This window comes from Callorhinus ursinus, unplaced genomic scaffold, assembly GCF_003265705.2.
Source record: "Callorhinus ursinus isolate GAN/ISIS: 27379988/994484 unplaced genomic scaffold, GSC_fseal_2.0 scaffold58, whole genome shotgun sequence".
Taxonomy (NCBI): Eukaryota; Metazoa; Chordata; class Mammalia; order Carnivora; family Otariidae; genus Callorhinus; species Callorhinus ursinus.
In genome coordinates this window covers 5,812,135-5,836,117 of record NW_027397120.1, presented here as the reverse complement: position 1 = coordinate 5,836,117, position 23,983 = coordinate 5,812,135, and the positions used below count along the sequence as shown (strand labels likewise).

At 46.5% G+C, this 23,983-nt stretch overlaps 1 protein-coding gene across 6 annotated transcripts in view; it reads left to right on the top strand.

The window, feature by feature from the left end:
• The window catches only part of DOCK1 (dedicator of cytokinesis 1), a 485,590-nt gene that overhangs the window by 55,986 nt on the left and 405,621 nt on the right, over nucleotides 1–23,983 (top strand). For 5 of the 6 annotated variants that reach the window (XM_073884741.1, XM_073884742.1, XM_025880059.2 and 2 more), the window contains exons 2-10: nucleotides 217–300; nucleotides 7,239–7,279; nucleotides 9,816–9,871; nucleotides 13,740–13,836; nucleotides 16,389–16,537; nucleotides 19,824–19,959; nucleotides 21,041–21,198; nucleotides 22,798–22,879; nucleotides 23,265–23,400. In XM_073884741.1, coding sequence (XP_073740842.1) covers nucleotides 217–300; nucleotides 7,239–7,279; nucleotides 9,816–9,871; nucleotides 13,740–13,836; nucleotides 16,389–16,537; nucleotides 19,824–19,959; nucleotides 21,041–21,198; nucleotides 22,798–22,879; nucleotides 23,265–23,400 — 939 coding nt within the window. Of the gene's footprint in view, nucleotides 1–216; nucleotides 301–7,236; nucleotides 7,280–9,815; nucleotides 9,872–13,739; nucleotides 13,837–16,388; nucleotides 16,538–19,823; nucleotides 19,960–21,040; nucleotides 21,199–22,797; nucleotides 22,880–23,264; nucleotides 23,401–23,983 lie in introns of those variants that run through there. The other variant, XM_073884743.1, reaches the window with a different exon arrangement.

Here is a 23,983-nt window from a genome sequence, read left to right as displayed (position 1 = left end):
AAAAAAAAAAAATCACGATTGCATGGTGTTCTGAATTTCTTCTAGTCGATGACCCTTTACAATTGTCTCTTGAAAGAAAAGGCTACCTTTGTGGATGTCAGAGAGGCGATTCAGGCAGAGACTGAATGTATTTCACCATTAAAAACAAGCAGAAACAAGCCAGCAAAGTCACTTCTACCTCCACTAATGTCTCCTTACCTCTCTTCTCCTTCGCAGCGTTTTATAACTATGATGCCAGGGGAGCGGATGAACTTTCTTTACAAATAGGAGACACTGTGCACATCTTGGAAACATACGAAGGTAACGTATACCATTGGTGTCTTTCTCTTCCTGTTTTGGGCAGTTAGCACATGTTCTCAGTGTTTCAGAAGTATGTGTCATCATGAGTCTTGTGCATATGATCCATCTTCCTACATGATGGATGCCCTTTCCAGTGAGGGCAGTCGTGAGGCTCTTCATTGTTTAAGTAATACTTGATTAAGATGAAATTAACACTAAAAATTCCAATTTTTCACCTCTAAAGTTTTCTGTGGAAATAGCTGTTTTCATTAAAAACAACAGAACACATTGGTTCCTTTGTTGCAAATGTATGTGAATCTTGACTGTGAATAACTGACCGCTTGAAATGCTAGGGGAAAAAAATACATTTAAGATATTTTCTTGTTAAGTCACTGTTTTGATGTGTTTGATGTGAACGGTGAGACTTGTTATGTTCTCACTTAGATTTGTTAAGAAAGGAACCAAAACTATTTCTCTTTTTCTTTGACCCCATTTTCTTAAGGGTGAACAGGCATTGTTACAGCTATGTGGGACGTGGGCCCTCAAAGCAAACCCAAAAGATTAGAAATCCAGTAAATACTACCGTGATAGTAGTTTCTCAGTGTCCTTGGATTTTCACACAATTAGGTTTTTTTTTTTTTTTAAAGATTTTATTTATTTATTTGAGAGAGGGAGAACACACGAAGTGAGGGGAGCAGAGGGAGAGGGAGAAACAGACTCCTTGCTGAGCAGGGAGCCCGATGCGGGACTTGATCCCAGGACCTCAAGATCATGACCTGAGCTGAAGGCAGCTGCTTAATGGACTGAGCCACCCAGGCGCCCCACACAATTGGTTTTTATATTTAGTGTTTTGGATATCGCTAGAACGGCCCACCCTTCCTTTTACTCTGTGGTTATTGTGGCACAGAAGGGAAGCCATGATGGGCTTGATTTCTGAGACTCCTCAGATCTAGAAATGCTGTAAAATTGTGTAATTAGCGTTGGTGGTTTTATTTCCTCCTTGGAGGGGTGACTCCCATATAGCCGATGAATGAAAAGAACCGATGAAAATGGATCATTTCAATAGAAGAATTGCTTTTAGAGTGGGTTTAGCTAAACCCTTCCGGCAGGTGGTGAGCGTGGGAGAGGAGATCGAAGCTGTCCCACAGCGATCGGCAACCCGGACCTCAGCCTCCGTCTGTGAGATTTGCACAAGAGTGAAGCGGACGTGAGCCTCCGTGCACTGGGCAGGCTGCAGCTTGCTCCAGTGCCCCTCCCAGACACCTCCGGGAAGCATGAACCTATTACAACACCCATGGCCATGTCCCTCAGTTCCCCTTGGGACGCACGCGGACTTAGAATTCCAGTCCATTTGCATCTTTGACCCTAAAATCTTCCTACTGGGGAAAAAAAAAATCAGCTTTAGTGGCGTATGCCTGGAAGCAGATGTAACTCTTCGAAAACAGACCCTGTCCTTAAGTGAATGAGTAGTTGTGGTGGGTGCCTTCTGCTTGTTTTCAGCTTTTATAGCTGACAGTTGGATTGCCTTATCTGCTCTCAGTATGTATTGCCAATGTTTGAGAGGAAACAGGGAGAAATTAAGTAGAGGTTAAGGATCAAACCTCTCATCTCAGACACTTTACTGATCTGAAGGGAAAAATGCTCTCACATCTTCTTTGTTTGCCCCCACTCAGTTGAAGTTGAAATCCTGGTTAATAAACACTGGGCAGTGACGTCATTCCTCAATAGATAGCAATTTCTGGTCGGCCTGGGTATGTGGGGACTGCCACCTCTTGTTCTTTGCTTCCTAAGAAGAATGTACTCAAACAGTGGGATCCTATCACGAGCTAGTGATCCTTGCTGTACATTTGACTTAAAAAAATTGGATAGTGAGCATCCTGGTAAAAGCTTCTTCAGTGAGCATTTCGTTTTGGGGCTAGTCAGGCTTCGAGATTCTGATTAAAATATTCCAGTCTCTGTAAAGACCCTTTAACACAAAACAAATTCCTTTTCTTTGACAACTATCATTTTGGTTTTAATGAGAATCTGATCAGAGAAATGCGTTTGGGGAAGTAGTTTTGACTTTGGGAAACTTGGTGTCTTTATTCATCAAATAAAAATGGAATAATTGTTTTTCTGCTCTTTCCTTTTGTTCTATTTTGGTTTCACGGATCATATTTGAGTTTGGCATTTTTTTTTTTTTCTCTTTCCTCCTCTCCCCTCCTACGTTTCCTCTAAGAAAATGTATTTCTGTTGGTCAAATTTAATTTTCTTTTTCTGTGTGATCCTTTTCAGGATATTACTTGGCTTTCTGCAGAGAATATAAATTCTGGGTGATCGCTCTTTATAGTGAAGTTCAAAGAACAAATTTACCTTTAAGTTATGGTTAATTTCTCTCTCTCAGGCTCATGAAGGCCTGGAGCAGAGAATAAAGGGTAAGCAGTGTGGGGGTGGAAGGACCTTGGAGAGGTCATTGAGGGCACACCCCTGCTTTTAAGCAGTGTCCAGATTCAACCAGACAGGAGAGGTGAGCCGAGATCCCAGTTTAAGAAGTCATTCTCGAGTGGCCGAGGATGTGCGAGGCCTGCCGCCTGCTCATCTCCACACAGCTGTTTGGGCGCTGGACGCTGGATGTCAGGGAGCTGGTAGTCAGTGCACAAAGATTAGGAAATTATTCTTTTGATTAAACCACTACACTGGAACTGAGTATGTTCAAATTTTTAAATGCACCTTACTTCCTTTTTGTGCCATCAGCATCTGTCAACGGAAGGTCTTGTGAGACAGTGTGAGTTTCTTGGGGCCTTTATAACAACAGACCGCACTGGGCGGCCTAACCTGCAGAGGCGTATTGTCTCCCAGTTCTGGAGGCTGGTAGTCCGAGATCAAGGCGCTGGCAGGGCTGTGAGGGAGAAGCTGTTCCTCGTGTCTCCCCAGCTTCTGGTGTTTGCCGACAGTTTTTGGTAGTGTTTAGGTTGTAGATGCAACACCCTGATTTCTGTGTTCATCTTCATGTGACGGCCTCCCTGTGTGTGTCTCTGTCTGCTTCCCCTTTATCTAAGGACACCAGTCATTTTAGTTCATGGCCCACTGTAATGAACTCATTTTAACCTGATCGTCTGTGGAGACCTTATTTCCAGATAAGGTCCCATTCACAGGTAGAGCGAGGACTTCAACGTCTGTTTTGAGGGACACAGTTTAACCCGTGACAGATTGGAAAAGGCAGTCACGTTAATAAGGTTCTTGTTTCTGAGGCCAGCGAGCCCTCCAGCCCAGCCTCCACTCGGCAAGCATTCTTTGTAACGTGTCGCCGGTGACTGGCCTCCTGGCCCTGGCCCAGTGGAAGGGCCGTGTGGCTGTGAGTACTGTCTTCCTGAGAGTGACGGTCATGTTGCTGCCGGCGCCTCCGGCTTCAGGGCTGAGTCTGCCCCCATGGTGCCTGCAGCGTGTTACACACAGGACACCTGCTGGTTCTTTTCTCCAGAAGGCCCATTATGCATGTGGATGCTGTCCATCAGGACACGATTGGTCGCATCTGGATTTTGGCTCTCTAGCCGTCAGTACTCAGAGCGCAGGCCACCATCCTCCTGACATAAGGGAATGTCCTATCCATCTTTCTTTAGGCAGCTCCTTGTAAACTGGGCCGACCCCAGGACCTTGGTGGTGTCCTCACCTGTCCATCCTGGAAGAAACTCCAGCTTCCTCCTCATGCATATACCGGCCTCGCTGCTAATGGTTTCTCAGGGCATAGTGAGCTCACCTCTCCACCTGCTGCCCTGCCTCCTCCCTCCTCCAGCGTGACTCCTCCCTCCTCCATCTGACTAACAGTGAGCCCTCCTTGAAGACTCAGCCTAAGCACACCTGTCTGGGCAGAAGCTCCTTCCTGCCTGCCTCCCAGCTCCTTTGCTCTGCCTGGTCCTGTCCGCCCGTGGCATTGTCCCTGGACTCCAGTGTGTGTGTTCCTCCTGTTCTGCTAGGGACACCGTATGGGACTCGCTGACTTGGTTGCCATTTTCCTGAGCTGGCCTGTGTGCTCCCTGAGTTTCCGGGCTGTGTCTTGCCCATACCTGCCTGTGTCTTAGGTTGGTTGACTCCACGGAGACCACTCGTGAGCCTTGCCTGGGAGATGGTGCTACTAACTGTGGGCCCTCCTGCTTCTAGCCCCCCTCCCTCTTGCTCGTTCCCCTCAGAGCAGCCAGGCCTGCATTCTCTTCTATCCCTTCCCTCTCCTGCAAGAAACCCATGCAGGGATGTCCTCTCTCCTTCATGCTAAAGTCTCTGTCCTGCAACATGGTTTGGCCCCTGCTTGTCTTAGGGGGGGGGTCTTCCCATTTGTGAGCTCAGGGAGGGCAGAACACTTGGTTTCATTTCATTCTGTGTTTTGCTCTGTCTAGTGCAGTCTCTGGCACATAGTGTGTGGGCTCCATGGGTTGAAGGAGTAATGTATGCAAATAATCTTGGGTAGGAAAACAATAGGTTTTCATTTTGCCTAGTGAGGCAATTAAAAAAGAAACTCCATCTATTATTATAACATTAAAAAAAAAAAGACTACCTTTTATCCCCATGGCTCACCCCTTTCTTCTCCCTCTTCCCACCGAAAACCCTTTTACTGTGTTTGAAGTGGATTTTTTTGTTCACCTGTGTTCTTGTACTGTTTGGCATGCACGTATTTTTCATGTATATAAATGTGGGATTTTTTTGTTCACCTGTGTTCTTGTACTGTTTGGCATGCATGTATTTTTCATGTGTATAAATGTGGGTGTAGCTCTCGTTCTGTTTCTTTTTTATTCAGTGCTGTGTTCTAAGATGCACTCCTGTTTATTTTTAGTATATGTTTAGTTCACGGCTCCCACTGCTGTGTGCGCACACGCCGCGTGTTTTGCTGATAGCCTTCTCGGTTCTGGGCACTCAGATCTCCTCCACGTGCACCCCCCTACGTCATGCTGCCATGGGCATTCTGTGGCTGTCCCGCCGTGCATGGATGGGCGCGTGCACTTCTTTCCCAGGGATGCATTCCCAGGATGGGGGTTACTGGTTGCAGGCTGTGGGGCCAGATACTTTGGATAAGTAGGGATGGCCGCTCCCATTCGGTTGCTGCAGGCTCCGCTCTTCCCCACCACCCAGGGCTGCCCATAGCCTGCAGCATTACAGTTTTTACCACTGAAGTTTGTGCAGTAAAATTGTGTCTAATTTTCTTTAAGTTCGAGCACTCTCTTCATAGGTGGGTAAATGCTTGGCTTCCTTCGATACACTGTTGATAAGTGTGGTTTTTTTTTTTTTTTTTTTTTTGGTTTCTGTCTTGGTTTTTACTTGGTTTTTTACTTGGTTTCTGTCTTTTACTTGTCACTGGGCAGTCTTTCCTTATATGTTCTAGAACATTTCATCCCTTGTCAGTTTCAGAAACGAAAGGGCATGTTAATAATGAAGACGTGGAAAGGTTATAATGATGGCATAGAAGACTGTCCTTAAACTTGAATAAATACAGCCTTTATTTGGCTCTAGATGTAGGCCGGGAACTGCATAGACCTCCCCTCTTTCTCCATTTCACTGCCTGGGAATGCTGCCCTAGATGGGCACAGATTCTGGGCCAGGCGCAGAAACCAGTGAAGTAGACAGTGTGGCTCTCTGGAGATGATCCTCCACATGTTCGACTGAACTCGAGACACTCTGTGTCTGCAGTGTCCCCGGTTGATCTGCTGAGCCCCTTTGTTAGGAGAGCCAAGCAGTCGCCGCTCGGTCTTAGCAAATCCTTTGCAAGGGTCTTGGGAATGTCCATCTCCGGTTCTGAATGCTTGGAGAGCATCTCTTAATAACCCCTTGAGGACTTTGCTCATTTCTACCCCATCCCTTCCTGGTCTGTGATCGTCCTCCTCACCTCTGGTTGGTAACATGATTGCTGTTTAAGAGGGTTCTGTCCTTGTGCCAATATTCCGAGCTCACTCAGACATTGCTCGCTTCTGAGCTTTGACTTTCTGATACTGTGTAAGAGCCTAATTGGTTATTCTCTGGGAATTTACCCAACCTGCGCTCTCTGAGCACTCCTGTAATTCTCTGACCTGGTTCTTTTGGTCCTGTGGGCAGAGTTAGAATTTTTCTGAGCTTTGGATTCACTTTCCCTGAGCAGGGTGGCCAGGGAGACTTGAGAGCCTTTGGGGTAAAGAAGCGTCCACGGCTGGCCGTCGTGGGGGATGGGGCTGTCCGGAGGCTGGTGACTGGGCCCATGTACCCACAGGGCATCTACAGGGATCATTTCTGCCCTCGGCTCTCGGGGAGGGGCCAAGGCTGTGGTCAGAGCTGCTCTGCCGTTGACTGGCCCCTTCCACTTACCACTTACATCATGCTAACATTGTAGCGTGCCTGTCTTCAGCTTCCTCCCCTCTTGGAGGCAACGGGAACTTGAGTCTAGGCCAACCCCCAGGGCTAGGTGGGCCCATGTTCCTGGGCCTGGCGCTTCCTGTGGGGGGCTGAGTCTCTGCCACAGACACACTGTGTGAAATCACAGCTGCTCCGGGGCACAGCGTGTCCGGGTTGAGGAGGGAGGAAGTTAGCGCTCAATAGGTCCTCTGTTGTGGGGCAGTTCTTGATGATCTGGAGATTTGGTATGTGCACTTGGCAGTGACCCCTAGTCAAGTCACTTGGAGGGAGAGATAGGGAAATGGATACCCAGGGAGCCCTCTCCGTGATGAATGGTCAAAAGGACGACGTTTCCTCATGGGGCGGTGCTGCCGAACTTCAAATTGACGGCTTCAGGGCCTCCAGCGGCCGATGGAGAAGTGTTTGGGAAGGTCACCAGCCAGGCCGATTTGAGATGTACTCTCTGGAACCTTCTAGTATATTTCCACCCTCTTAGGATTACTGAATTCTGGTGACAGACCGATTTCCCTGGTTCTGCAAAGCAATGAATTCTCCAGGACAGGGAGGTATTGTGAGGGGCCCTGTGATGTCTCCCACCTTCTAACTGTTGCAACTTTGTGTTTGTTTAGGGTGGTACAGAGGTTACACCTTGAGAAAAAAGTCCAAGAAGGTAAGTCCTCTTCTCTGAACCCCAGTGCATTTCCGTTCATTCGTCACACCGTGAGAGGAAATCATTCCCATCCCATGGGTGTCTGCAGTTTTCCCAGTATATCTCTTTCTCTGAACTTAGCAAATGCGTGGGCTGGCGTGTGGGCCGCCCTGCATTGTTTTCTTCTGGACAATACACGTGCACAGAAAGAACCGCTCTGCTTCCGTTCTGCAGCTGCTGGGCTGGGGCGCCGTGCTGACCTGTCGTCACGAAAGGCGCACTTCTCTTCCTGGTAGAATGTCACACATCTTCTTTAAGCACAGGAGGTGGGGGAGAAGGACCCGGCTGTAATGACTTCAGAAAAAAAAATTAATGCTTATGATTTTGGGTCTTACGTTATCCTTGATGACAACAGATTTGCAACATGCATGCTTGTTTTCCTCTTGCGTAGAACTATTTTAAACTGCCCGAGTTGCTCAGCGAAAGAAAATTTCTGCTTTCCAGGGCCGTTTGCGTGTGTGGTTCTTTGAACTCCTGAAGCCAAGACCTGCAATTACACCTCGATCCTTGTGGTGGACCCTCCCTGACACAGTTCTGTTGTGGCTTTTCCGTTTTTAGCTTCACAAAACCTAATTATGGCCCTCTGGTTTCATTCTACGATTTTGAAATAATGTGCATTCTAAGCTGTGATTAGGCTCTGTCCACGCTAACTCACACACTTTAATATCTACGTATGCTTGACAGAAGGTTCGTTTTACTCCTGTTTCTTAACTCTGCCTCTCATGATCTCCTTATTGGGCTGGACTCCTCATGTGGTCCTGAGCCTGTAACTTAAGGCTTCCAAAGTCCAGCGGCTCAAGCACAGGACCTGCCTGCCCTGTTTCCCCCAGAAACCCCGCAGCCGGGCCCTGCTGGACAGGTGGGAGCTGTTCGTCCTTTGTAGCCATCATTTACGAAGGGCCCTGCTTGAGCTGCATTTTTTCTTCTGAAATCCTCACTGGAAGACGAGGCAGTTGTGAAGCCTTTAAAGATAGTATGATTTTGTAGTGGGCCCCTCCAGGCAGTGCAGAGAAGGGACTTGGCCTCCAGTCATCCAGACTCCCAAGTGTTCTGGAACCATCCTTTGTCTAGCTATGCACACAGACGTAGTTTGTCTGGACTGGTTTTGAACGACCCCGGCTGGAGCGATTGCTCGTTTCAAGCCTCCACGTGTGTCCCCTCCCTGCTTTCCACTCCTCCCTCTGTGGCTTGTTGGTGCCCGGGAGCAGGTGTACTGAGATCCTGGGGTGTCTGTGGACACGGGGGAGGCTGGCTTGTTTGTCGTCTTCCTGCCTCCATCCGTGTGCACGCGTTAACATCACCTGCGCTCCTGGAGGCATCCTGGGGCTTGGGGGTGTCCTGAACAACAGGGACCTGGTGGAACTCCCAGCCTTGGGGCCCTTTGGTCTGATTTCTTGCTCGGCCACTGTCTTTCTATCCGACTGCTGCCACCTCTGTGATAATTCTTTATGTGAAATTCCGGCTTTCCTCTAGGCAGAAGGAGCTTGAGTCCGTGGTGCCCGTGCCCCTCCCAAACACAATTAGTAGCTGTGGTTACTGGTCTTCCTGTGTAAATCCTTTGGGTCCAGATGCCAGGGAAACGCAGTCAGAAGCTCCTGTTCACACGACAGGTGCCTGGAAACCACCAGGGCTGCTGAGTAAATTCCTGCTGCATGAGCTATATCTCACACGGGAAACCCTATCCGGCTGTGCTGTGCAGCCCCGGGTCCCAGCACCTCTTGCCCCACTCCCCGCTTTCAGGTGCTCGTTTCTGCCTCACACCAGAGAGGTGGCTATTTTGTTTGCTCAGGAAGCAGGACAGCAAGTCTTGGTAAAGCTCCTAGCACTTCGAGGACTGCACCTGACACTGAACTTGCACTTGAGAAATGCTCCCTCAGACACCGTGCTGCTAAGCCCCTGTGCGTGCCGCACTTGGGGAATGCAGAGCGCCGGGTTAACGGAAACTGGTGTCTGGTAGTCGTGCGGACTGGGCGAAATTTGCCCACTTGCTGTATTTTCTCAGATGGCCCCTCAGTTGGGAGATTGATGAGAATCTGTGGGTCAGGTAAGTAGTCCTACATGCTTACGTGATGATAAATGGTGGAAATCAACTTTCCATGGCCATTTTAGCTTTGCTTGAAAGAGGGAACTGTCAGAGACCATCATCAGAAATTGTTTTTAGGCATCTGCAGGCTTCGGAGCTGCCCGAGTCAAGGGCATCAGCGGACCCGAGGTGTGTCCTGTGGGGAAGACACAGGACAGCCCTGAGCCCTTTTTTCCTTGCACACGGATCGCTTCTGTTTTCTTCAGAGACATCTGTAGTCTCCGAGAAATACAAGCAGGCTGAGTTTATACTTCCTGTTCGCCCTGCTGTGTTGTATGTGAGACCTACCATGAGGCTTGCAGAATTAATAGCGATCCAGCCATCCCTCCCCTCACCTTGTCAGTGTGGTTTTTGATTTTCGGTTGGTTTTCAAGTTGATAATGAAATTACTTTTTTTTTTTCTTACTCCCATAGGGTATATTTCCTGCCTCATATATTCATCTTAAAGAAGCCATAGTTGAAGGAAAAGGGTGAGTCTGGTTTTAATGTTTAAATGAAGAAACACGGTGATTGTATTTGGCTTTGCTGCTCATGCATATGGCAGGGCCTGTTAGGAGGTTGGATGTGGGTGTGAGTGACTGTGATGGGGCAGGAGTTCTGGGCAGAGAAAGGGGGCTCGGGATGGAGACGTGTGGACAACATGGCTTTGGACCTTCGAAAAGTCTGAAGTCAGCACTGGGCTTGCAGCCGTGCTCCTTTGACTCAGTGCTGATTTTGGGTAGCACGGGCCCAGTGCTTCTGTGCTTGTCTGCGAGTGATCACGTTGGGTAGAGAGGCTCCAGCCCCCCAGCTCTGAGTCCGTTTTTCTGGAAAACTTTGAAGGCTATGACACAAATGGAGTTTAGGGTGAAGCAACAGTTGGTAAATTGGGATGTGTGTGAATTTACATTTTGTCTAATTGTGATGTATGTTTCTTAGAGGTCATAAAACTGATGTATAAGATCATTAAAAGGACTTTTATAGAACGAGAACCCATTAGGCAGGAATGGCAAATGAATAGCCAGGTGTGAACTTGGAAGAAGGAGCATTAAAATGTTTTCCTTTTTTGTCTCTTCTACATCTTCACCCTCCGTTAAATATGTAAATTATAAAATTACTAATCATATGATTACTGCATAATGACATCTCTGGCTGATTACAAAATTGCCTTTCCAAGCACTATACTTTTAACATATGAAAAGGACTAGCTTGGGTTCTGTAGTTGCATGATGCATAATTAAAATGAAGAAAATAACTTAGAGGCATAGATAGGGATGACCTGTAATACGGAATTTTTTAATATAGATAAAATGTGTTGTGTGCAGAGTTTTAAAGGGAAGGAAAAAAGGGAAGTTTTGACTCTTGTAGATATAATGAAACGAAGTATGCATTGAATGTATTTGACATCTGTCTGTATCGGAATCAATAGAGAAGTCAGACTGATTAATTTTTATAAAAAAAGCACTGTGAGTATACAAAAGAATATATGGAGAATGTAATTATGAAGCATAATAGTAAAGTGAACTAGAGATTATTTTGATTCTCAGTGAGTGGAGTCACACCCACACAGACAGACAGATTGACTCCTGTTCCTGGGGCTCGTGGGAGATGCCCCAGAGTTAGCGAGTGATTGGCGCACCAGGGACAGAAGCAGTTAAGAAACAGTTTCTCTGCCGTTGCTTTGGGGCTCGCTGTGTTTGCTCCCCACGCTGCTCCTCTGGTCCTGCCTCCCTCCTGCTCTCCCACCCATGCCCAGCTGCCTTCTGTCTCCCTTCTTGCAAAGACCCTCCTGCCTTCAGGCTTGACAGGTGGTCTCAGCGCTCCTCCTTTCCTCCGGAGATTGTGGACCTTGACCTCCCCTCCCTGCGGTCCTTCCTCCTTTCCATGGCAGGTCGCTCTGTCATCCCACCCCCACCTGCTCCCTTGCTCTCCAATGTCATTACCCCGTCTCTCTTGCAGGGTTTCCTGTTTCTGTACCCCATTCACTCTTAGACATCCCACATCATTGCTGTGTGCCGGCTGTCGCCGATTCTCTGCCTTTTCCCCCATACCCAAGGCAGTTCCCATTTGTCCGCTCTCCCATGCTCCCGTGGCTACCAGTGCCTCTTGTTTCTGGGCTTCCAGTGTCTTCTCAGGGCTGCTTTTCTGGTGCTTTCCTGCAGTGTTGGACGCCGGTGGCTGTCCCCTTCACTGGAGCCCCTTGTCTATTCTGATGCTTTCATATCATTTCTGTTGCTTCCCAGCCTATTTCCCCCCTGCCCACTACTCCCAGGGGGCTCTCCTTGCCCTTCTCCTAGCCCTGGGTTACCCCTCCGTTTGACACGGCCTGTGTTGTTTTGTTTCCTCTCTGTGGGTGATGCTCGGATCGGGGCCTCCAGCCCTGACTGTCCTTGAAGTCTAGCTGGATCACCTAGAGCCAGGTAATCTTCGGCTCAGGTCACGGTCCCAGGGTCCTGGGATGGAGCCGCCGCCACTGGCTGGGTGCCTGCTGTGCCCTGCCCAATCTTCCACGCCCCGCGTGGTGTTCTTTCCGTAGGTCTTACCGACAACCCTGTGAGAAAGCTGCTGTTGGCTTTGTACCTTGCTGACCCCTTGCAGGTAACGAGGTGGTTACAGACATAATACAACAAAGCCAGAGCAGGTACGTTAGAGCCAGTCTGCGCGTTCGTTCCAGGGACAGATCAGGCCTACGGAGAGGGAGACAGTGAGAAGGATGCAGAACCAAGACCAGGACCCGGCATGAGCAGTGAGGCCCTGTATATGTGGTGGAAGCAGGGTTGTCTAATTGAGCTCCGAGTTTCTGATCACCAGTGGAAGAGCCCAGTGGATTCAGCATGAAACTCAGGATTTGGAGGATGGAAACATCCCAGTTGTTGAGAGAAGAGAAATCCACCCCAACCTCCCCCCCGCCAAGAGGCTTTCTAAGGATGGCATTGCAGAGTGTAAGGAACCCCATATTCATCAGCACCCTTACTGGGAACCTCGGTGACAGACTTGGCAGGACTGCTGTAACAACCATATTCTGTAATAGACACTGATGATGTCCCGTCACAGGGGAATTCCTAAAAACAGTTTCGTGGGGTGTGGTCCCATACGGACCCCTGCCTCAGACATCTGGTCCCTGCTGCTCCAGGTGGTGCATGTGGCCAGACCTGTCCACAGAGACTGGTCTTCTCTCAGGGACTCCACTGTTCCTTCCTTGGGGAGTCCCGACCATCAGCGGGTCACTGCAGGCCTAAACCCCAATGTGAGCCCAAGTAAGAGTCCCGTCCACCGATCTAGGCTCCAGCCAGATCGAGATACATGGGTGGGACCTATCTCAGAATCCGTGCACATTCCATGCTGGTTGGAGTCCGTCTGTTCGGGAATTCTGGGGCCAGGTGGCCCAGTTTCACCAGCCTCCCTTCAGTCTCTTCCTCAGTCCCAAATATTCTGAGTCCTTCCTCACAGGGCCTGATGCAGAGCATGTGACTGGAAAACAAGGGCTGATATGATTAAAACACACACACACACACACACACACACACACACACAGATAGCAAGTTAAGAATAAGTCAGGGTTGGGGCACCTGGGTGGCTCAGTTGGTTAAGCGTCTGCCTTCGGCTCAGGTCATGATCCCAGGGTCCTGGGATCGAGCCCCACATCGGGCTCCCTGCTCCGCGGGAAGCCTGCTTCTCCCTCTCCCACTCCCCCTGCTTGTGTTCCCTCTCTCGCTGTCTCTCTCTCTCTGTCAATTAAATAAAGAAAACCTTTAAAAAAGAAAAAAAAATTAGGATAAGTCAGGGGTTAACCTCTCTTGGGGTGCAGGGAAAAGGGAAAGGGTAATCTGAGTGTTGGGATGTCAGAGTACCTCCGGACATTTGAGAGAGCTGCCGCCTTGTTCATATTTCTCCAAGGAGAACTGCTTTCTGTATTATCATATAATGAGTTTTTTATGCATGATGGAAATGTAAAAATCATCTTCACCCAAACCTGCATTTTAATGCCACACATACTGGCTAGGATTGATGGCACCTATAAGATCGATGGGTACACGTATTATGAATGTACTCTCAGACCTTGACGTTCTGAAGCCTTCCAATGGGATGTTATTTGCCTCCTTCCTCTTTACCGTGACGTATGAGGTAGACCCCTTTACACGTAGGGCGGGGTGTGAACACGCTCGTGCTCTGTACAAATATTACCTGTCGTTCTTAGAGGTGTGCGTGTTCCTATCTGTGGACACAGTCCTATTCGTGTATTTTCTCTCCGTTTGCTTAAATATTTAATTCTGTGGACTAGATTTGGAATTTACAAGGTACAACTTGCAGACTTTAACAAACCCATGAACATGGCCGTCCTTTCCTCTTTTCCCTTAGGCAACATGAAACGGTCATCCCGGGCGACCTCCCGCTCATACAGGAAGTCACCACAACACTCCGGGAGTGGTCCACCATCTGGAGGCAGCTCTATGTGGTGAGAAAATGGGACGTTGAATCTGAGCTTAAACACAGAGAATGGTCTTTTTGGACCTTGCTGTACCAATGGGTTTTTTTTTTTTCTTTTCTTTTCCCTGGGAACCTCAAAAGCAGAACTTCCGGACTGAGTCATGCTCAGGGTGAAGAAGGCCACATGGCCTGTTCTGGCCACCCTGGGGGGCTGTTTGTCCTCTTGGACCTGCTTTGTGTTGGGGTGTGACCATGCCCACTGTGACAAAACACTGATAAAGGGGTTCCCCCTCCTTGTGCAGAATGGGAGATGGGCTGCTCGAGCGCTTTGGAAGACAGGTTTAAGCAGGCTGCATTGGATGTAACCCCAATGTTTATATTTTGATCATGAAAACTCAGATTTGCTCTTAAGCTGTAATGGATGCTTATTTATGGAGGCAGTAGAGAACAGTCGCTGTTTATTTTTTTTGCCATCGTCTGTCTCTTATCGTTTGAGTAAGACTTACATAGTCTTCTAGACCTAAGTGTGCCTGTTACAGAGGTGGGGAAGTCATTTACATTCCAGCTCCGTGTACAACTGTCCAGTTCTCCCAATCATGGAAGAACCCTTATTAATGCAGGGAAGTTGAGACTCGGACATCTTCCATTTCCTATTCCCTTGGGGCATTTCTTTGCACATGAATTCATATTTGCAGAAGATTACCTTTTGTTAAGCCTGTATTTCTATTCAGAGTGTTGATTTCTCATATGCTAATGTTGTCAGCACAAAGCAAGGGCTCTGGAGAGGAGTCAGTGCATCGATTTCTTGGGAACACAGAAAACTTGCAAAAGTCCCACAGCTGCTCCCTGGGCAGGCTTGTTGTTTTTGATTATACAGTGGTTTCTTGTAAATGCACAGTAATAAGCAGTTGCAGTAATTGGTCATCAAATGTTCTCAAAAACCGAAAAGCGTAAAGTTAGCCATGAATGTTTTGTGTAAATCTGAGCAATTTTGTAGTCGGTCTTTCATGTTCAACTTAGCAATTTTTAAACAAAAATATGGCAGCAAAACAAACAGGGCTGATGCTGACTGATCCGTTAGTGGGCATGGCTCTAGCCTTCCGGCCGGGGGTAGCCATGCCCAGCCATCACCTTGGTTTCCTTTTTAGAAATGCAGGTTTGCCTCTTGTGGACTTACATTGTTGGATTTGTACAAAGCTAGAAAAAAATTCCTTACAGTATTTTTCTGTGAGTTGGTTTTTTTGCCATGCTCTCTGGTTGTAGACAAGTTAACAATATTACGAAGTTTAGATATTTGATAAGGCTTTAGAAAAATGAATTAGTAAGAGGAAACAAACCTAGTTGTGGAATAAACCATTACTTTTGACCATTTAGTTGTTTTTTGAGAAATTAACATTAGGATGATACTATAAAGAGGAGCTTGTGCGGTACAGGATAGTCTGCTGGGGTGTTCTCTGACAGGTTGGGGGTGGGGATCTTAGAAATTGCTAGAAAGAAGGTCATGTACTAGAAATAGTGGGATGAGAGGGTCAAATATGTAGAGCAAAAGTTATTTTCAAAAGTAACAATGGCCATGTTTTAATATATATGTAGGGACCATGTTTAGAATTTTATCAAATTAAGTGTCTCCTAGATGTCTTTTCATGGAAGGAACCAGTGGCTTCTTTTAGGAGTTAGGGGGCAGTCCCTAATTTCCTTGATGAATTGATTTCTTGGCTGTTGCAAAACTGTTGCCCTTTTTTTTTTTTTTTGTACCATCAACCCCTTCAAAATATGTAGAAAACGATAAAAATGTGAATTTGTGTTTTCCTTTTGATGTAAATGCACCGAGAGCTTGCAGATTCAGATTTTACTCCTGGCAGAACTGCTCTATATGCGCCGAATGAAGCACAGTGCGTGGGGTTCCCTGCAGCTTGGCTGCCAATACGCCCTGGCGGTCAGTTGCCTGGTGTGCTGAGAATGGCACAGGGCACAGTTTTCAAAATATTGAAGATTCCATGGCAAGGTTTTTTTTTTTTTTTTTTAAGATTTTTATTTATTTATTTGACAGAGAGAGCACAAGTAGTCAGAGAGGCAGGCAGAAGGAGAGGGAGAAGCAGACTCCCCACTGAGCAGGGAGCCCGATGCGGGGCTCGATCCCAGGACCTCGGGATCATGATCTGAGCCAAAGGCAGACGCTTAACCCACTGAGCCGCCCAGGCGCCCCTCCATGGCAAGATCTTTAGACTCACACTTACTCTGTGGGAGTTTCAGGGTAGCCCGTCTGTGGGCCACGGACTAGAAGTTCATGGGCTCGGTTTGCGGCTCCACATCCATATTGTGCTCTGGTTCACCTCTCTGTTCAGGGACACATGCTCTGGAACGTTGGAAGGAATATTGAGGATTTTGCGTTACTTCTTATCCCTTTGATCTTTTAGGGCCTGATACGAGACAGGCTCCATATCGTGTTCCTGTTTCATGCTTTTGACATTGATTGAATCCCATCATATAAAGCATATACTACATGTGTATTTGAAAAACAATCCACAGTGTTTTTTCCTACCAAAATCTTCATACATGCCTTTTCTCCCCTCTCTATAGCAAGACAATAGGGAGATGTTTCGCAGTGTGCGGCACATGATCTACGACCTTATTGAATGGCGGTCACAGATTCTTTCTGGAACTCTGCCACAGGATGAGCTGAAAGAACTGAAGAAGAAGGTCACTGCCAAAATTGATTACGGAAACAGGTTTGTTTATTTGAAAGATGATTTCATGCTTAAGTTACCCAGTATAATAACATTACCATAAGCCTTGAGGAGGTTAAAATCATATTTTATCATAAAACAATTTCTAACATCAAAGTAAGGGTATAGTTTTCATTTTTAAAAGGATAGGTTATTTTCTATTGGATTCTAAGAATCAGGAGTTTTCACAGTCATTGTCGAAACCTGTTCCTGTCTCCGAGAAGCTGGGGTCAGGGTGACCTGTCATTTTCACTCTTCCATAGGTGACACTGCCGTGATTTCCCCTGACAAGGGACTTTTAGTTATTTTCTGCTCACAGTACTTGACTTCGAGTCCAGACACGGGTAGTACTTTGTGCAATAACAAGCACCAGGTTGCCTTGTGGAATCCTAAGTTCTAAGAGTTGGAAGGGACATCAAAGGTCACCTTGAAACTTATCACCAGAAATCTGAATCTCAGATAAACAACAAATAATTTGCTTTGTGTAAGGATGTCTTTTGCAAAAGTTCCCATCTACAGCAGGCCTCCACTCAGCTCTGCTTGCATGCCTTTAGCAGCGCTGTGCGTTCTACCCTTCGCAAGGCGTCCGGATGCTGAGCAGGAGCAGACTGCTTCATTATGATTCTGCCAAGTCTGTAACCGGAGTGAGGCCACGCCCTTTCCCACGGGATAACTATTTGGTTGTTCCTGTAATGTCAGAGCTGCAAGAAGCCTTTAAAAATGATCTGGTCACATGATTCCCACATGCTGGTCTGTATCAGAATCACTTAGAGAGCTTTCAAAATATGCAATTATGGGACCCTCTCCTGAAGATTCTGATTTCTAAGATGTGGAATGCTGGCTGGAAATCGCAGTTTTTAAAAAACAGGGTTGGACCATGCTGGATAGCAGATTGGGGAACTTCTGGGAGAATCGGAACCTCTCATTTTACACATTAGGACAGCATGCTCAGAGAATGGGAGAGGTTTGTCCCCAGCTGTTCAGCTGAAAGGCGCCCTGGGTAAACTAAAGAACCTTTCTGTAAAATCAGAATTATAACATAATTTTGTTTTCTAATACTTCATCCTTTCAAGTGTGAAGAGTTTCTAAAAACAACGTTATTAGTTAGATATAGTATTTGGATTAAAAAGGGTACAGGAGAAGGTGTCTCTTCCGGCCCCCCCCCAAAAAAAGTCAGAGACTTCTGTGTGGAGGATATTAGACATTGTTGCAGGGAAACCCATTTCATGAGGACCTGCTTAAAAAAAAACAAACCTTTGGAGCTTTTATTCTGTTTTCTATTGGAGTAAACTTCCATTCAGAAACCACCTGCTTAATTTGCCTGTGGGAAGCAACCAAAGTACATTATGTCATGGAACAATCTAGTTAAGAAAGGAAGTGTTCCAAAACATTATTTACACTTTCGTTGGAAATACAGTCCTTAATAAGACAGTCTTTGGCCCTCTTGCTGTGCTAAGATCTACCGTCATAGTGGAAGCTCACTGTGGATTCAGAGCCTTATGAGCACTGTTGCTGAGAAAACGCAGAATGGTTGGCATGAAGAAGACCCCTGACAGGTGACTTCCTGTACCATTTTCCATGTAACATTCTGGAAAGAGCCTCGACTCTGCCATGAGAGGGTTCTGGCTCAGAATCCAGGCTCTGGGTTCTTCTAGATGTGTCTCTGAGCTTAGGTTTCTTCTTTTGCGAAATGGGTCTGAGCACCTGTCCTGGAAGGAGTGAGGGGAGGTGCACCTGGCAGGATGCATGCAGCTGGTACATATAGCCTGGGCCTCGGCTCCTCAGGGAGCCTGATGTGGTGTGGCATTCAGGACCTCTGGCCCCTCCCCCTAAAGCCAGGTACTTTGTAGATCAACTTCAACCAGCCCTGGCTCTGCCCATGCAAGAAGGGATTCTCTCCCTACCTCGTTAGCATTGACTTCACCCACACCAGCATTGACCCCCACCTATACCAGCACTGACTCCTCCCGGGGACAGGTTCAGGGTTTGGATGAGCAGTAATATTTGGGAGAGGGGCTTTACCTCATTAGTGAAACATGTTACAATGACAATTGATGAGAGCCCGAAAGCCTTTTTTTTTTTTTTTTAAATATCTTTCTGTCCTCTTGAGGCACCCCACAATCATTGCAACTACGGAGGCTGTTTTCATGCCGAGCGAAAAGCCTGTATTTGTTTGAAAGCCTCATGTTGCTGACATGTTGCTTCTGCTTCACCATCAGTGGATTTGCTCAATAGATACTCAGAGGGAAAAACAAGGTCTTTGTGACCGCCTTCCAAATGGTGCGATGGCCCAGCATATCTATCAGAATGGTCCTGCTTGACACGGTATCAGACTCCTATCCAGTGTTAAGGTGTGTGACCTTCAGAGAAGAGAAATCAGAGATGAGTTTGTCTGGTTGGAGTCTTTATTACCAAGTCAACTTTCCTCTTAAAACTATAACTGTTAAAGGCATTATTTAATTGAAATTTATCTTTCTTTCAACAGACTCTTTACATTGCCGTATGGTTTAAAAAAACCCCGAAAATTTCCTGCTTCTGTAGACTTGTTAATCGCAGGAAGAAAATCCCAAAGGCAAAGTATAAGGCATCTGTGGTTAAGATCCTCGTTATCTTATTAAAAAGAAAACCATAACACATCACGTAGCACAGCTCCTGGTTTCTTTCTTTGCATAATGGTCTTTGTTTATTCTTTAAATAAAAATTGTGCTAAAAATCACCTTAAAATTTTGTTGGATTTGGGGAAACAGAGAGAATGTTGCCAAAAAGATGTTTCCAGATATAGATGGACAGATCTATTACAGATGCTACTCGTGTTTTAAGTTGGCTACTTCATCTAGCCATCTGGCCAGAAAGTTGCTTAATGTTATTGTGGATAACTTCCACATGTTTGTTGTCGAAACACAATAGAATGTCTTTATCGAAGATCTTCTGATGGGCTAACTGGGGATTAGAACTGACTGTAGGTAGAAGGAAAGCTGTGTGATATAAAACTTACCAGAATAGAATGGTGGGTATGCCTCCGCTCCAGCTCTTCCACCCTCTTCTGCCCAGCTCAGTGATGATGTCACAGCTACCAGTTTTAAGTATTTGGGCACGTGGGTTTGTATGTCATTGCGTGTGTGTGTGTGTGTGTGTGTGTGTGTGTGTGTGTGTACGTGTACCCTTCCCCCAAACATATATAGTAGGTGTGTGCTTTCAACTCTCCGTGCTGTTCACATCGTACTTAGTAACACACACCTTCAAAGGCCGTGGTGTGTGTCCATGAAGTTCTGAATTTTTGTTGTTGTAGAATTCTTGACCTGGACTTGGTGGTGAGAGATGAAGACGGGAACATTTTGGATCCAGAACTGACTAGCACGATTAGTCTCTTTAGAGCTCATGAAATAGCTTCTAAGCAAGTGGAGGAGAGATTGCAAGAAGAGAAGGTGAGGTCTGCTCTCCATTTACCTTTGGAGTATCTTTTCCCAATAACTGCGTTCAACACTAGCAAAACACCAGTGGAACTCAGAATTTGCACTCGAAAACCCCAAAAAAGCACAGCTAAACTGTGTATTTCATACGGTGAAGAATGGAAGGGAGCCCAGTGTCAGAACTTGCTGTTGAGGACTTTGGAAAGGAGCTCATCCTGTGTGGGGGGAGGGTCACGCGGTACTTACTTCACTGTAGGACGCAGGGTCTTAATGACACTGACTTTGTGTTCTCATGTCATGGGAAACGGTACTTGACTCTGCATTTCCTTTGCAGGAGCCCAGGGAGGGACATATTCTAAGCTTGATGAGGGTCGGGAACACAAGTCTTATTGGTCTTTTTCATCTTCCCTGGTCTTATTTTATTTTATTTATTTTATTTTATTTTATTTTATTTGACAGAGAGAGACACAGCGAGAGAGGGAACACAAGCAGGGGGAGTAGGAGAGGGAGAAGCGGGCTTCCCGCTGAGCAGGGAGCCGGATGCGGGGCTCGATCCCAGGACCCTGGGATCGTGACCTGAGCCGAAGGCAGACACACCTAACGACTGAGCCACCCAGGCGCCCCATCTTCCCTGGTCTTTAATGGGATCTTCTGTATAGCAGATATTCAGAAATCAATTCATTGAGTCAGCCATTCATTCAGCAAGTCTTTATTGGGCACCTGCTGTGTGCCACCTACTGAGGACATAAGGATGAGTAAGACAGAAATGTCCTCGGAGGATTTAGCCTAATGCAGAAACAAAAATTAAGCAAGTATGCATGTAAACACCGTTGTGATTGCGTAGACACTCGAGTATCTGAAGACAGGACTCAGGACAAACTCTTAAGGGATTGTGACCTTTGCAGAGGACATAATTACTTTCAGCTGGGTGCCTGCATGTGTTGAGAACTTGACGTGGGACAAGGAAGTGACTTGAGGCTTTGCTGTGTTATGCCAACTGGTTGCACATAGTTTCCTCTTCTGTCGAGAAGAAAGAAAGCGAGGGTTAGTGGTAAATATCGCTGATGTCCACTCTGTTTTTTTTCTACTTACGTAGTCCCAAAAGCAGAACATAGACATTAACAGACAAGCGAAGTTTGCTGCCACCCCTTCTCTGGCCTTGTTTGTCAACCTCAAAAATGTGGTTTGTAAAATCGGAGAAGATGCCGAAGTGCTCATGTCTCTTTATGACCCTGTGGAGTCCAAATTCATCAGGTCAGTGGCGCTTCCCTGCTTCCTCCGCCCTTTCCTCTCTGGTTAGTGTTAGGAGAACAGCGCTAGCACCATGGCAGTTCTTGCTCTCACAGAGAGCACTGGGGTGAGGAGCTGAACCCAGTGCTGTTTCGGGATCTGGGCCAGTGTCTGCTTTCTTCTTCCTTGCACGCACGTGGGTATTTGAATGTAGAGTTTGGGTCTTGTAATGTTTTAGGGACCTGGCGACTAAAGATTGAACTAATTGTTTCCTATGTTGTCTTCATAGGGTTTTATGTTTCCAGACCCCCCCCAATAGTATCACTCTTGTCTTAATCTTGCTTTGCCAAACTTTTGTTTTTTGTCAATGTCATTTTCGGTCCTTTGGCCTGTTGTTATTTCTGCAACACGACTGGCTGGAAGGTAGTGTCTACACCAGTGCCTGCTACATAAAGGCTCTCACTTAATATTTGTTGAACAAAATATTATAAATCTCGTCTCTGCCATTCCTGTCATTTGTAATGTGGTCTCTTTCCTAGTTCTTGCTTTTGTCTCAGTATAAGTTTCTCTTTGTTCGGATGGAAAAACTGAGGTTTAAATTATGTGTGAAGTGTGTCTGGGTGTGTGTCTGGGTGTGTGTATGGGTTTAAAACTGAAATACCTTCGTTTGTATTCAATTTTTTTTTTTTAAGAGAGCTCACGTGCACTCAAGGTGGGGAAGGGCAGGGAGAGTGAGAGAGGGTCTCGGCGGACTCCACCTTCGGCACGCGGCCTGATGTGAGGCGCGATCTCATGGCCTTGGGATCGTGACCTGAGCCAAAATCAGGAGTCAGATGCTTAACCTACTGAGCCACCCAGGCGCCCCTGTATTATTCAAAAATTTAAAAGTTAGTATGTGACAGAAAACAGAACAAATGGATGAATTTCATCCTCATTTCTTTCTTTCTTTCTTTTTTTTTTTTAAAGATTTTATTTATTTATTTGACAGAGAGGCACAGCGAGAGAGGGAACACAAGCAGGGGGAGTGGGAGAGGGAGAAGCAGGCTTCCCGCGGAGCAGGGAGCCCGACGCGGGGCTCGATCCCAGGAGCCTGGGATCATGACCTGAGCCGAAGGCAGACGCTTAACGACCGAGCCACCCAGGCACCCCTCATCATTTCTGATACGGACTTCATTGCTTCCTCTTAGGATTCAATTTGTGTATTTGGCATATTTGGTTATTATAGGCTATGAAATAGACGTGCGGCATTTCTTTTATACTATAAATGAATGAATGGTGAATTTTAGATTATAGGCAGTCTAAATACACTAGTAGTGCTTTTAAAATAATAAACTTTGAAATGACATTTGCAAATAGTTCCACTACAACTGTAGCCCTAGACATCCCAAATGACAGCCTCTCAAGGGTTTCGTACTGACCGTTCTCAACTGTTAACCTTGTGTGGGAGATGACTTACATGTTAATGGAAGAGCAGCTCTGTGTGGCGTGGCTGACATTTCTGAGCTCATGTGGTTGCCTGCATCGTGGACCTCTGTGGTGGTAATCATAAATCAGTGTGGGTGTCTGTTTCGTGCCGTGCTGTATTTGGAAAGTGAATTTGCTCTTACTTCTTTTGTTTTCAAGTGAAAACTACCTGGTTCGCTGGTCAAGTTCAGGATTGCCTAAAGATATAGACAGATTACATAATTTGCGAGCTGTCTTTACTGTAAGTACACCCAAAGGAGTTCCTTTGCATCATTCACCATCCTAATGATTATTTTTAATGACCTCCCTCTGACTCCCCTACCCACTGGAATATGGATCCCTGGGATGCCTGTAACCCACGGGAATTCAGTAATAACAAAATGTCTTCCCAGAACTGTTCTGCGTCTCTAGCTTGCCTTCGATTCCCCATGACAGAGGTTTACCCCAGCACTCTCAGATACCTTAACATTAATTGGCTATTGTTACTCAGTTCCTTTTGGTGATGTGAATAACTTATTCATATGCTAAAAACTGGTCAGAGAAGAGGCTCTCAGTCCTTCTTTCTCAATTGAACCTGCACCGAGTAATGGTTCTCCAAAATAATTTATGGAAATTATTATTTCTAGGACCTCGGAAGCAAAGACCTGAAAAGGGACAAAATCAGTTTTGTTTGTCAAATCGTTCGAGTGGGTCGCATGGAGCTGAGGGACAACAACACCAGAAAACTGACCTCGGGCTTGCGGAGGCCTTTCGGAGTGGCCGGTAATGCATTTCTCTCCTTTTCCTGAGAGTTTCAAGATCATCACATTCACTCTGCATAGGAGCTGCTGCTGAGTATTGGACAGTGGGCTGCTTTGATTTATAAGCTCTTCTGTTAGAAAAAAAATCTCTTCATTCTTTTCTGTGTGGTTTCTGTGGACGCGCAGCCCAGGATGCTTCAGTCTGCAAGTTTCAGATATAAATCATATATTTGGTTTTCGAGCAGATCCCATCTCCTGAGGGAGACCCTGACCCACATTCTCAGCCCGGAGGAAAGCCAGTCACTGGAAGTTTTTAGGGTTTCTGGACTTGGTGATTGATTGATTTAGGAGTAAATTTGCACTGAATAGTCAAAGTGATGAAGAGGTAGAAGGAGAACGGAGCGTGAGGAGGACATGGTTATCATCAAATAGCTGCCATCTGTCCCCCATATTTGTGTTCTGTTATTTTGGTAACAGCTCAAGAAAAGGGAGAGACTAGTCACATCTGCTCGGGGAAAGCGAAGGTGTTCCCAGTCTGCTGGAGAAAGGTGAAGGTGTCCCCAGTCTGCTGGGGAACGGTGAAGGTGTCCCCAGTCTGCTGGGGG